Source organism: Mirounga angustirostris, unplaced genomic scaffold (assembly GCF_029215605.1).
Source record: "Mirounga angustirostris isolate CCGP_5_RB_7025 unplaced genomic scaffold, mMirAng1.0.hap1 SCAF_3, whole genome shotgun sequence".
NCBI lineage: Eukaryota > Metazoa > Chordata > Mammalia > Carnivora > Phocidae > Mirounga > Mirounga angustirostris.
Genome location: NW_026991711.1, coordinates 167,982,649 through 167,996,739, shown reverse-complemented (window position 1 = coordinate 167,996,739; position 14,091 = coordinate 167,982,649). Strand labels below are relative to the sequence as shown.

The window sequence follows — 14,091 nt, the reverse complement described above, 5'->3', positions numbered from 1 at the left end:
TCCCATCAGGAAAGCAGAAACACATGGAGAAAAGGACGGCAGAAAAGGTGAACCCATTACTGGCAGAATCGAACACACAGATTTAAGACCTCCTTTTCTGGGACTTAAGAAGGCCATTTACTACTGCAAGACTTAAATTCTCCGGTGGGGAAACGAAGGGCAAGAGAACGAACAGAAGGCAATGCTTCGGGGGCGAGGGGCGAGGCTTGGGCACCAAACTCCATCTCCCCTTGTTAATTTCCTCAAGCTGATTCAAAACGAAGTGAAGCTGATTCTCAGTTTATTGTAAGTCTTCTTTATTTACAGTATAAGACTTCAAAAGGTCAAGGCAGTTTTATCTCTTAAATAATATGTCAATCATATAAAACAGCTAGAACCAAAGTAGAGAAATATATACAATATAATACATTAAGTATTTTCAATATTGTTAATTGAATTCTTCATATTAAATTAAAAGAGGATATTTTGATTTACAATGTCATTTCTCTAGTTAAAATTAAACCTGTCAAAAGACATAATGTACATTTTTTACAAAACCAGCACAGCAGCATTAATAAAACTGCTCATGATTGTAACTTTTGTTTTTCTATAATACACTGCACCCGTGTTACAAAAACAAACAAACAAAAAGGCATTGCACTAGATGGTTTGAATACTGCGTAAGTCAGTATGTTAATACTTGAGGAATAATGAATGGCCTGACCTGTTTCACACGAGGCTCATTCACAAGAGTTTTCATTCTGCTAGCTCAGCAAACTTTATACAGGTAGATGACTTTTCCTTGGCGGTTTTATACAAGCCCACTGCTAATGGGTACAATGCCAACGAGACACTTAATGCCACCAAAACCAACACAAACCTATTTACAATACCCAATAAAAGCCAAAGCTAGAAAACCACTCACTGCTGGATCGAGGAAAAAATTATAAGCAGCACTTTTTGTAGGAAATTTTCAATGTCTATAAATTTATTCAACAGACTACAAAAGGGCCTGCAATAGCCAATTCCCCTTATTTTCCTCAGACTTGGATAAGAAAAAAGTAAATCTTTTTTATTTTTCCATAAAGTTTTGATGGCATCAAAAACCTTCACATTTGTAAATAAGAGTTTTATACAATGCAACACATTTACAGAGTTTTCTTGTGCTACTATCAATTATTCTCAGGGTTCATATTTTATTCTAAGGAAGAAAGTATTAAGATTTCTTCCTCAGTCTTAACTTTTCAACATCAATATTCTCCAAGCCAAGGAAGGGAATTCAAGAGAGGTGAGTGGTCATTCAATGCTTAACACCAAGGAGCACAATATTGGAAACGCCTTATATATACATATAGTAGTGACCTCAACAAAAGCAGCCGGGGCTAAGGATATAGTTCTACCACTCACAAGAAGTTCATTTCCCTTTCATTAAGACAGTTTTAAAAGGACAGATCACCCTTGCAAGGCAGCAAGTATTGCTTCAGATGATATTAAACTGGAATTTTTTTAGCCATAAAATCACCTAAGAGGCAGCAGTGCTTTAAAAACTAGTTCTTCAAGTCACGGGCAAGGAAAACAAAATCAACACAAGGAAAACAAAATCAACACGACACATACTACTGTCAGGAGTTATTCCAGTGGAGGATCCAAGCTATACATAGCAGGGTGTTGAGACGAAACAAAGAAACAACCTGATCACAGCAAGGAAAGCTTACCTATTCTCCTGGGGTATGCATGACTGAGGGTGCAGGAAATGGACAGATAAATAACCCTAAGTTTCCTGCCCCAAAGAAAGAACAGAGACAAAACAGTGTTTGCATTCAAAAGGAGATGCAAAATCCACTGAGGTTACCACCCACGTTTCATTCCTGCAGGAGTCTGTCCTTTTCCAGTCTGTAATATCAAAATTAAAACCACTAGTGTTCTGTGCGTTTTCTAAAGGCACACCACATGTTTTTTTAAAAAGTGCTTATCATCAGTCCTAAGTCCTTGGCCAACTTGTTTCTAGTTCAAAACAAACCACGTATCCAATAAGCACCAAACACCAAACTAATGTTTTCGTTCTCTAAAGCAAACTTTCCGAAATGTTCCTATTTCACATACTTACAGTCTTTGTAACTGGAATGTAACCAGATTTCCTTTTCTTATTTTGTGAAAGTTACAATAGAAATGTGCTATGATAGGAAGCCTGAAAAGAGGAGAACTTTATAAAACTTTACAAATCCCCCAATTACCCTTGTTGGCGAAAGCAGCCACAAGGAAATATTTGGTGTTCTGTTATGTACTGTATCTGATCACTTTTAAACAAAAACTCTATTAAACAAGAAGTTCCTTCCTACAAATATTTTATCCCTTAACATTTCTCAATAATCAGAACTGGCTTAGAAACTGGTGCAGAAAGTTAAGAAATGGATGTCCACACTAGAAACCTCTTAGTTTTACAGATGTCACTTAAATTGCTATATATATTGAAAAAGACACTTTACAGAAAACAAGCAAGTATTCGCCTCTCACCCAATTTCTTGGATAAGGTCTAATTTATTTTTTCCATTAAAAAAAAAAATCCTTAGTAATTCTCCCTTTGGGAAGTCAGTCATGATAGACTCATTTACTGTTTCCCTGCAAGCGGAGGAAAACCTAGAGTATGAGCATGTGTGGATAAGTGCAGTTTAACCTATTAATTGCACAAAAGTTATAAATAAGCTTAAAAAACAGCTCCAAAAGGCTTATCAATGGCTAGAGTCTCCTGTCACCCACAGAGAAGACAGAACTTAAAAAACATCAAGCACCCTCAAAAACAAGGCAAGGTAAGAACACGACAGGATTCCCAATTTCAGTCAAATACCTCAATAAAACAAGAACAGACTGGGTCCATCTGTTTCACTGGCCATTAAGAGAGTAAGTCAGAATTTTTAAAGGTTTCAGAAATTCTGATAATAGGCAACATTACATTGTTACATAAGAAACACAAATTCACCAGCTCTACAAATGCTAAGTAAAGAATGTGTCAAATGGGATGCTGGGAAAGCCACAATCTTGGAAGCATTATTTTCTTAACAGGACTGTTAACAAATCTGACACCCCATTTCTTCACCCTATCTCCTTATCTCTGACCGTACATTCATCTTTAGCCCTTTGAAATGTGTCTATAGTTTAGCTTAAGTGGAAGAATGTTCATGCAACTTCCCAGCATAAGACAGCTAACTTGCAGGTATCAAAAACCAAAGTGCAAATCCAAGGGCATTTTAACCCTTCAATTACAGACAGCCCACACAACTGCAGGATGGGAAGGCCTTGGCATACAGTGGTGAACATGATGAAGAAATAAAACATGTAGCTTATTTCTGGTCCTTTGGTCCAGGCCCCTTTCATTCATGGTCCATTTCAAAATCATGTGCTCCCTTTCAGCAGTTCAGACCTAAACCTGTCCAGTGGTCTGGTACCATCAGGAAATACTTGTCCATTGCTTCACAAAATCTAGTCCTGTACAGCTCTGGAGAGACCACAGTTGGCATTTTACCTAAGATCATGAAAGAGCAAAGGGAAAAGACTGTTACAGAGTTGATCAGCAGCTGACTTGAACAGCTATGTTCTTTCATGACAACTGCCATAAAGACACACACACACACCAGTCTCAGAAAGGAGGGAGAGGTGTCCACTGTGCCACATGACATGGGACAGGGCCTTCCTGAGAGGGGCTTCCGTTTTAAAAGACTAGCTCTTGGGTCACCTGGGTGGCGCAATCAGTGAAGTGTCCGGCTCTTGATTTTGGCTCAGGTCACGTTATTAGGGTCCTGACATCAAGCCCCGAGTCAGGTTCTGCACTGAGTATGGAGCCTGCTGAAGATTATCTCCCCATTTCCCTCTGCCCCATCCCCTTCCCCAGCCCCTACTCTAAAAATACGAGCCTAGCTCTTGCCTAGAGATGAGAGAGGTATGAAAGCACAAATGGAGCTAGAAGTGCTCAGAGAACTTAGAAGATTTCAAGGGTTAATTAAAAACAACCTCTTGTTCAGAATATCTGGCCTTTTTGGGGTAACTTTTCATTCTGGCATTTTAACACAACTTTAAAGCCAATTATTTCCCCACCTCTGCAATTTCCTTTATTATCTGATCATTTTGGAAATGATAAAATCAGAGATGACCACTTGTTTTTTTAGAATTTAAAAAAGTACCCATTTTTGGGCGCCTGGGTGGCTCAGTTGGTTAAGCGACTGCCTTCGGCTCAGGTCATGATCCTGGAGTCCCTGGATCGAGTCCCACATCGGGCTCCCTGCTCGGCGGGGAGTCTGCTTCTCCCTCTGACCCTCCCAACCCTCCCCCCTCTCATGCTCTCTCTCTCTCAGTCTCTCTCTCAAATAAATAAAGTCTTTTAAAAAAATAAATAAATAAATAAATAAATAAATAAATAAATAAATAAATAAATAAAAAAAATACCCATTTTTTAAATGTTTACTGATAAGGAAGACATGAGAACAGTTTAAAGAATAAACAAAAATTCTGCTCACCTTGTCCTCCTAAAATTCCTGTTGATTTCACAACCATCTCAAGCTTTTTGTCCCATGTAAATGTTCGAATATAATCTGTTACAGGAGGGAAGACGAGCAGTACAGCCATGTTAGTAAATGTAAGAAGATAACAACAGTAATTACTATTACTTCTACAATGTTTGCTGAATGTTAACAATATTGCCAGACACTGTCCCAAGGGTTTTTTCCATATTAATTCTTTTAATCCTCCTAACAACTTCACAGGGCTTCCTTTACGAGTAACTTTTTGAATACAGGTATTTTTGGTAAAGACAATGAAATGAAATGAGGACACTGAAATAGAAGGTAACTAGCATTTAAAAGCTATTGTTGAATTTTCAAATCAAAGTTGGTGAGAATATTTAATAAGCTATGACCAAACCAGGTTCAGTATAATCTTCAAATTTACTCTGGCTTCAATCATGAACTATAAGTAGCCTATGCTTACTGACTTACCTATAATTCCGACTACCAGCTCATTGCTAGTATCATCTCGTCCAACCAGCAAAGAATAATCTATAATGAGGTGGCTGGAAAGAAAGTGGGAGTCACTACGGATCGAGGCTCTCAGCACGGCTTTGGAATGAGAACGGATATACAGAGGGTTGTCTCGAACCATCTTTAAGAGATTTTCATCCAGCAGGACCACATCACAACTCTCTTTCCCGGTATCGGTTTTTACATTTCTATTCCTAAGTGAACCCTTCAAATCAAAAACCTAGCAGAAAGAAAAGTTTCTGTCATTTATGCATTGAGTTGCATAATTAATTAATGTAATCAAATTGGAAATGCAAAACAATTCCTTGTAGCCCATATCATTACATATACTTTTAAATTTAATTTTAAAACTTAATCATAACTTACATAAATATATTAAACATATCATTTATATATATTATATACTATATATAAAATTATATATAATGCATGCATTATAATTGTGCAATACATAAAGTAGATGGTGATAGGATTCATCATTGAAAATTAACACCTAGGTACCCAGTTACTCAAACACTTCAGGAATACATTAACCCACTTAATCAACTTTAAGAAACATTAACAAATAACTCCAAAAATATATCATTGGATCATAAAGCAGTTTAAAAACCAGATACAAACAGTCTTAGGAAACTTAGTTTGGGTACCAAAACTCCTTTCAATACTATGGCAATGTAGAAGCAACTGCATCTCTCTAGAAATGTTGGGGGTGGTAAAAGCCACACACTCAAAGGTCAGGGGACTTAGGTCCTCGACCAGTGCAATAGGAACTGTATTCTACAGATGAATGCTAGGCAACTGTCCCCGGCTCACGATGACATAAGGAGCTCGTGCCAGAACGTAAAACAACCACATCACTAAGCACGCTCTTTCATTCAGCATAGCAAGACACTCTCAATGAAGAAATACATTCTAGTGTAAGCTCTTTATCTCCCCATAGACTGAAAACAGTTCAAGGACCAACACTCTGAAAGGTACTGTTCTAGAGTCTAAAACAACCTGAGCTCTTGGAGTATCTGTGTGACTGTCATGAACTTAATTTTTCTAGGTCTTAGTTTCTTAGTTTCTTCACCTTTAAAACTGAGATGGTGGGAACAGATCTGTCTTCTAATCCTAGAATTCTGTTTCTAGGATATTGGACAGGTTAAATTTTTTTTTTTTTAAAGATTTTATTTATTTATTTGAGAGAGAGAATGAGAGACAGAGAGCATGAGAGGGAGGAGGGTCAGAGGGAGAAGCAGACTCCCTGCCGAGCAGGGAGCCCTATGCGGGACTCGATCCTGGGACTCCAGGATCACGACCTGAGCCGAAGGCAGTCGCTTAACCAACTGAGCCACCCAGGCACCCAGGACAGGTTAAATTTTAATACCAGTCTACAATATTCTTCTTTAGTCTTTCCTATAGGGTTCAACAATTCCAAAGTCAACTTTGGCCTAGCAACTGAAGTTTAATACTGTCAAATAGGATGTTATTCTCTGATTCATTATATTCGGGAACCAGAAGTGCAAAAGGTTCCAGTAGCTAAATGGTTCAATATCCTTACCTGTGCCATCTTTCTCCCATAGAAAAGATTTTCCATGACAAGGAGATCTAACTTCTTCTCAGTGTTGTTCTGAGAATTCTTATAACCAATTCTATAAACTCCAAGAATTTTGGCCAATGCAGTGGGCCTCTAATCAAGAAAAGATGAAAGTAAATTCATTTGTAATTTAATAGCCATATCTGGATTATCCATGTACTATCCAAACACAATTTTCTATTAATATGACCAAAGAACTTTGAAAGAAACTTAAACCCTTGAATCTCAGGAGTAAGTAGAAAGCAAAACAGCAATGCTAATAAAAATCTTAGATCCTTCATATTCTCCCAAAGGATAAGGCTTTATAATTTCTCAAAATCACAAATTTTATTATGACATATAATTTCCCCCCAAATATGCAATAAACCTTAAATGGGGAAAAAAAAAAAAATCTACATGACTCCTTTATACACTTACTGCGAGGAGCACTACTAAATGTCAAGTGGGCAAACCTGACTGAGCCACTGGCTTCTTTTCTACTTAAGGACCCAGACACTCAGGTATCAACAAATATTTCCCAGTTTTGTCTCAACAAACTTACAAATTATAACATGCAGCTATTTTCATCCAATCTTAATGTTTCTACACACACACACACACACACATTAAATGTAATCTGCTGGAGATCTCTTGGCTCCTCACTGGCAAAGGCAGGAAAGAGCATGAAATGAGTGCATTCTATCACACCTCAGCAACGTAACAGAGACCCAGTCACGTCCCGTTCCTATCTTAGCATGGAAAAAACTGCCACTGGGACTCGGAGGAGGTGAAAAAGCCCAGAAAATTCTAATTACGAACCAAGGTTTGGGATTTCTACCTTTTGTTGAACAGCATTTGTAATATAATTGAAGTAGTGTGGTGCAAAGTCGAGGAAAGACTGGACTTCCAGACGAGGCATCTGCTTCAAAATGAATCTATCATCTAAAAGGCAGAAGTGTCGTATGTGTTTATTCAGTCACAGGATTTCCTGAGGTAATCTATAATACATCATTCCAAAGATCCCAAGTGATGTGTTTGCTTCATGGCTTTAAGGGAGATTTTCTGATGTCACAGAGAAAATTTTCATCAGAACATAGTTCTCAAGTAATTGAGGGCTCAAAGGGTTCCTGAGGATTATATAGTCAAGAAGCCTCTACCTTTGACAGTACCAGACCGAAATTCATAGCTAGATAACTACTAAGTAAAATTTTATAGACTCCTTTGTTAACAATGCAGTAAGTCACAGTTATGAAGCTCTTATCAAGCAACATCCTTCCTGCTGCATTTTCTCAGATAATTTTGTTTCCAGGGAATGGAGAACAGAATATGACATACAAATGGTCATCATCTTCTGTAAACCTTTGTAGGTGAAGAACCCGGCCTTCTTATTTTCAGTTTAAGTATTTATATTTTTATCTTTGTCTCATCAGCTCTGAGGAACCCTTGTGAGTCTTCCAGAAGTTCTCCGTTACTATTTACATTTGTAGAAGTCAGGACCAGAGAGAGTTTAGTAAGGATTAGATCAATGTCTGTCTCTAACTGCACACCATATACATGTATATTCTTTTAAATATTGTTATTACATACTCTCAAACAGAAAAACAGAAAACTTCGTTTGCCAACTGACCATATCATGCCACCTCAGTTCAAAGGATTCACAGATTACCTGAGGGGAAAAGATGGCTACTACTCAGTGAGTGAGTGACTAAAAAGACCTACCCTCAGTTGCATAGAAGGCAGCTCCTGATTTGCCCCCACGGGCCTGCCAGGGCGAGGAGTGGGAAAGAGAGCGAATGAAATCTTCTTCACTGCTGCCCAGAATCACTTCGCGCATCTTATGAAACTCTCCCGCATAGTACAGGCGACAGTAAAACTTGGCATTTGCGTCAGAAAATTCTATAAACAGAAGTGTTTGGGGGGGGGGCTTTTATGAATCAGAAATCTCTCTTCCTTCCTGCCCACTTCCCATGCCCGACAACTTTGACCATTTCATTTTCTCCAGGATAGCATTTCTCAGGTTAAGTTTACACCCTTGTTTGTCACAGTTCTGCTAAAATGATTCTCAGGGAAGACCGAAAAGCATCTTATAACCTTACAGAAAAATCAAACATAAAATAAGACCCATTTCTAATTTTATACTGGTTACTGTACTTTCATCATTATAATTTTACATCTTAAATTTTACTGTACTTATTCTGGATGATAAATTTTTAGCACCCCCCCCCCACACACACACAATTCTAGACATCTGGTCAAGGCTCTGTGGCTCTAGATTACACAATAATTATTTAAACGTTAGATATTAAATCAAATTATACCTTATAAATTAAAATATAATTTAAATTAAATTTCTTTATACATTAAATGTTTATTTTATAAGCTAAATCTAGATTAAATAAAGCTTATGTCAGCACACAGACTTAATATTCATTCCAAGAAACAGGATATTTATCTAGAATAAGCTAGAAGCCTTAACTAACAGTTTTCTCAATTACAGTCGGTATCCCCGAACCAACGTTATTTTATCGCATACTTACGAAGCTCCACATGCGGATTTATGAGTTGTTTCTTTTGTGTATCTCCTCCATCCACCTCATCTAAAAAGTTTAACATCATTAATAAATTCAAAGTTTTCAATGGGTTATCAGTTCATTTTGTCTGTTCTTTCCTCCCCTGACATAACAATAAAAACTAACAAGTCAATTCTTGTTATCCTGGTCAAGTCACTCTCGAGAAGCATTATGTGCATAATTAAACTTTATAAACTATTACAAAAATATAAGTACCTTTTGAAAGAGCAATTTTCAGATGAAAAACAGAATTCAGGTTGAAGAATAACTTTTCTTATATTTGACTCCTCTGATAACAATATACTAACTCTCATTAAGTATGCTATATGTTAATTGATTTTAAATAAAAAGAATACAGATGAAAAAACAAAACAATATGCTAACTCAGCCCTTACATCAAGTTTCCATTACTTCTTTATCAGTTTATGATCGTTTTCCCTGTGTGTGGAATAATGGTTCTCCAACAGTTTGAGATGCTTTCTTTGTCTTATAAAATACATAAAATATATTAGTATCTACTTCAGAGCTATTTTTTATATGTGATTTGTGTGGCAAACCTACGGCTAGATGCACTCTAATTATTACAAATTTGGAATATATTTCAATAGCTAGAAGAAGTGATCTTCCATGTTTCACATTTCTAAATTATTTTTTTCAAAGCACCAATGTCTTCCAAGGATTACAGCCCAATGGAAGTCTATAGAATACCTAAGAGGATATCTTAATTACTAATGAAAATATATTATGCTTTCTTTTAGACTACTAATTCATGATCTAACCCGGGGGTTGCCAAACTACTTCTATAAAGGGCCAGATGGTAAGTATTTTATTCAGTCACAACTATTCAACTTATCAATATGACATGAAAGCAGCCAGTCAGTAAATGAATGGGCATGCTTATGTTCCAATATAACTTTATTTACAAAAACAGGTCAGCACAGTTTGCTGATGCCTGGTCTAACCCCATATTCAAACACAATCAGGTAGACATATTTTTAAATATCAAAATGAAGGTAGACATCAATGCCCTCAACCCTACAGAGACTGGGAAAGAAAGGAAATGTCTGAGGGGTTAGTGGAATGAAAACATTTGAGTATGTAACTGTGAGTTACAAGGTGAGACTGATGTTTTACATGTTTAATGTCACTTGGTCTTCAGTAAACCATGGAAGACATTGCTTTTGCCACTTCACAGATATGGAAACTAAGGATTTCTGGTTCTACCACACAGTAAGTGATAGCAATGACAGCTAAAGCCAGTCGGACTCTACAACCACCATGCTTTTTCCACTCTGCCATACAGAGGCATGAGAAGAGAGTGAACGCCCTGGTTTGGGCAGTAAGAATTATCTACTCAAGGCTATAAAGGACACAAGCAAGTGAAATAAGCACATTTGGTCTCCTTTAACACACCTTGAGCCTCAGTGCCTTGACTCTCCGTTCCCTCCTTGCCCGTCTGCCCAACCTGGTAGTAAGCACTATCTGCTCCACGTAAGGTCTCTCTCTTCTGGGAAGAGAGATCAGGGCTTTTCCCTGCTGTCCCTCGGAAGAAGGACAGCATTCCAGAAGCCTTTTTGGCTAAAAATAAAAGGTAACATATTAAGTACAGGTCACTGCAGGTGAAAAAATGAAGATTTTCAACTCATTCTTTTGTTAGCAGTAACCATTATATGAGGGTAATAAATATGAGTCACACTGATACTTTCATTTGCACAGACTATCATTCCACATGTTTTGTGGGGCCTGGGGAGGGGTTATGAGTCTAGCACTTTTATTATCAGAAATATAAAAGAAAAGCAATGTTCAGGTAGCTGTATATCAAAATGTGAGAAATTCTACAGAAAATCTTTCAAAAATATCTTTACGTGGCAGTCATAATCTTTTTTAAATAAGATTTATTTATTTATTTGACAGAGAGAGAAAGCGCATGCATGTGCCAAAGCGGAGAGAGACAGAGGGAGAGAATCTCAAGCAGACTCCCCACTGAGCACGGAGCCCAAAGCGGGGCTCGATCCCACAACCTATGAGATCATGACCTGAGCTGAAACCAAGAGACGTTTAACCAACGGAGCCACCCAGGCATCCCGGCAGTCATGATATCTTAAGCAACTAAATTTAGGGCTAACTTCTTATATTATTACAATAGTTAATTAAACTAATACAAAGCAATACTACAATCTACAAGAATTCAGAGTTAAAAGTAACATCTCTATATCATTTATGTTCCTACATTTTAACACAGCAAAATCTAAGATGTTTTCAGCATTTTTCAGAAATTTGTATAAGATGGCCAAAAATATTACTAAAGCTTACTCTATACTTTCATTCTTAGTTTTGAGATTAGTATATATATATCATCTATGCGTGATCTATGAACTCATTAGCATACATGATTCTAATTTCATACATTTACCATCTACAAAATCCACATAAAATGTCACGCATGAAGTGCTTAGTTAGGTTGGCAGACACCATTATGACGTCCTTAATACCCAAGACCACCTTGTTCCTTGCTGAAAGAACTGCAGTTTTGTTTGGGGCAGCAATGTGGAGAGCCTTAAAAAATAAATCACGACTTGTATAAGCAACTAGAGCAGAGCTGGTCACTACAATCTCAGTCTCCCTTGCAGGGAGGGGTGACCCTGAGACTCAGTTCCAGCCAAGGAGACTAAAGGAGAAGCCTCTGCATGCCTAATTAAAGGAAACAGCTGCAGCTTGTAGCTACCTCCCTTCTTTCTGCTTCAAATGGAGACCTGAAATGGAACATTTTGATCATGAGGAAAACTTAAGAGAATCATGAGAAACTACCCCTCTCTTGTCATGACAATGCTGACTAGCTGGACCAATGCCAACAACTGCCTGCCTCTGGACATTGCTATTTTAGAAAAATACACTGTCATTTGTTTAAGCCCCAATAGTCACTTGAGTTTTCTGTTATTTGTAGTGAATACATTCCTGGCAAAGTCAAAGAGACCTATGTTCAAATCCCAGCTTCCGCTACCTCTGTAATCTTGAGCAAGCTACTTACGTCTTAACTTTCTTTTTAAAAAATGGGGATATGTCAAATAACTCTTATGTGGTTATTGTGGGGATTAAAGGACATGACACATGAAAAATTCTTTTCACAATGCCAAAAATACTGTAAAAACTTTTTTAAGAAGTCTCTCTTAGGGCGTCTGGGTGGCTCAGTCAATTAAGCATCTGCCTTCAGCTCAGGTCATGATCGTAGGGTCCTGGGTGGGCTCCCTGCTCAGCGGGAAGCCTGCTTCTCCCTCTCCCTCTCCCCCTCCCTCTGCTCATGCTCTCTCTAATAAATAAAATCTTTTAAAAAAAAAGTCTCCTTAGCTTGTATACTTTAAACTGAAAACTCTAAAAAGGAAGGATCCGCTTCTTTTTGCATAGACCTAGGAGTTTCGAGAAGTTTTCAAATCCAGTAATAAGGTAAAGATCAAGGAAAAGCAAAATATTTTAAAAGGGGACATACAAAAATTTTTTTGTAAAGACCAGAAGCAATAAATTCTTGCCAGCTGGCATTTCTTATTTGATGTTTTCTTCTTCAAACCATAATTACAAATAAAGCTAATAAGTACTCCTCCATGTATAATCTTACTTGGCGGCAGGTCTGCTTCTGCTGTACGGTTTGTCTGTCCTCCACTGACCTCAGGTAATCTAATAGGGCTGCTACTCTTTGGTCTGCTGTCTAAAGTACTAAACAAAAAACAAAAGGAAAAGTTAATTTCATACAATTCGGACAGAAAATGATTCCTGCATTAATCTACTCCCCACCTAATCCCACCCACCGTATCTGAAATCTGATTCATAATTTATGTAAACACAGGTTATAACACAGAAGAAAAAGTCTTGAAATGCCTACTGGACTTAAGAAAAAGAAAGCGAAATGTTGTAAATATAAAAGTGTCTGGAAAATATGTGAAAGCAGAGGCTTTTGTAGTATTTCCCCAAATTCATTAGAACTATCTTAGTACCTGTAATTCAAACGATTACAGAAAATACCAATTTCATATTTCCCAGGCTAGTTACCATGATAATAAATAAATCCAGATCGAATGCTGTCACATTAGTGAAGCTGGAAAACCTACTTCAATAAGAATCAAAATAATGAGCCTATGACAATTTCTGTATAAATGTCTAAAATACTGAACATACTAAAAGAACTAACTGGTTGGGGGTTTTGTTTTGTTTTTAAACTATTTGGGATCTTTAATTATTCTGAAAAATTCACAAATACTTTAAATTACAAAGTAAAGCAGTGGGTTACTAATTTCAAAAGTTACTATTTTTTAATTGAAACGAGGACCATTTAAAACGTTGAAAGTTTAAGTCCGCAATATACACTGAACTTCTATGGCAATTATCAGAAAACTACATCCAAAGGCCCTGTTTAAGGCCTCCTGCTATACTTGAGCTTTGTTCTGTCAACTGTTGGCTGAAGTTCGAGTGCCACTGTCAGTGTCCTAGCAACTGTCACACTGATAATCGGCAATAATAAAATTGAAGAATGAGCCTTTAAAAAATGATGACATAGCCAAATGAAGTAAATTCTACTCAATCACGGATCACCTGTTTGTCGGAAGCCCTTCTTCGGCACTGCTCCGCTGAGTCACTTTGGACAATTCCTCTAAGGCATTTCGGTATTCTTTACAACTTAGGGTAGAAATAGGTTGAAAAATGTTAAACATTAAGCTTCTCTTCAAAATAAATCATATACTTTAGAATAAGCTCTGCATTACAGAAAGACAATCATTTTATGTGTCCATAATTAAACATATTGGAGTCAACTAACAAAAGTTATCAAGTAGAAGCTTCATGAAGGTCATCTTCACAGATAATGATGCAAAATACAACCCAACACACCAACCAGTATCAATATCCTAAACAATGACTGTGAAAGTCTAGGTATTAACATTTAGACCAAATATCTTCAGGGATAGAACAG

The 14,091-nt window shown here is 37.2% G+C and overlaps 1 protein-coding gene across 8 annotated transcripts in view; it reads right to left on the bottom strand.

Moving 5' to 3' along the window:
- Positions 1 to 277: 277 nt before the first annotated feature.
- Positions 278 to 14,091, bottom strand: part of PIKFYVE (phosphoinositide kinase, FYVE-type zinc finger containing) — a 75,965-nt gene continuing 62,151 nt past the window's right edge. For 7 of the 8 annotated variants that reach the window (XM_064586989.1, XM_064586987.1, XM_064586990.1 and 4 more), the window contains 10 exons: positions 13,716 to 13,799; positions 12,745 to 12,842; positions 10,548 to 10,712; positions 9,102 to 9,161; positions 8,284 to 8,460; positions 7,403 to 7,506; positions 6,550 to 6,678; positions 4,965 to 5,226; positions 4,488 to 4,562; positions 278 to 3,499 (listed from right to left, as the gene is read on the bottom strand). In XM_064586989.1, coding sequence (XP_064443059.1) covers positions 3,384 to 3,499; positions 4,488 to 4,562; positions 4,965 to 5,226; positions 6,550 to 6,678; positions 7,403 to 7,506; positions 8,284 to 8,460; positions 9,102 to 9,161; positions 10,548 to 10,712; positions 12,745 to 12,842; positions 13,716 to 13,799 — 1,270 coding nt within the window. In that variant the 3' untranslated portion in view covers positions 278 to 3,383. The remainder of the gene's footprint in view (positions 3,500 to 4,487; positions 4,563 to 4,964; positions 5,227 to 6,549; positions 6,679 to 7,402; positions 7,507 to 8,283; positions 8,461 to 9,101; positions 9,162 to 10,547; positions 10,713 to 12,744; positions 12,843 to 13,715; positions 13,800 to 14,091) is intronic. The other variant, XM_064586992.1, reaches the window with a different exon arrangement.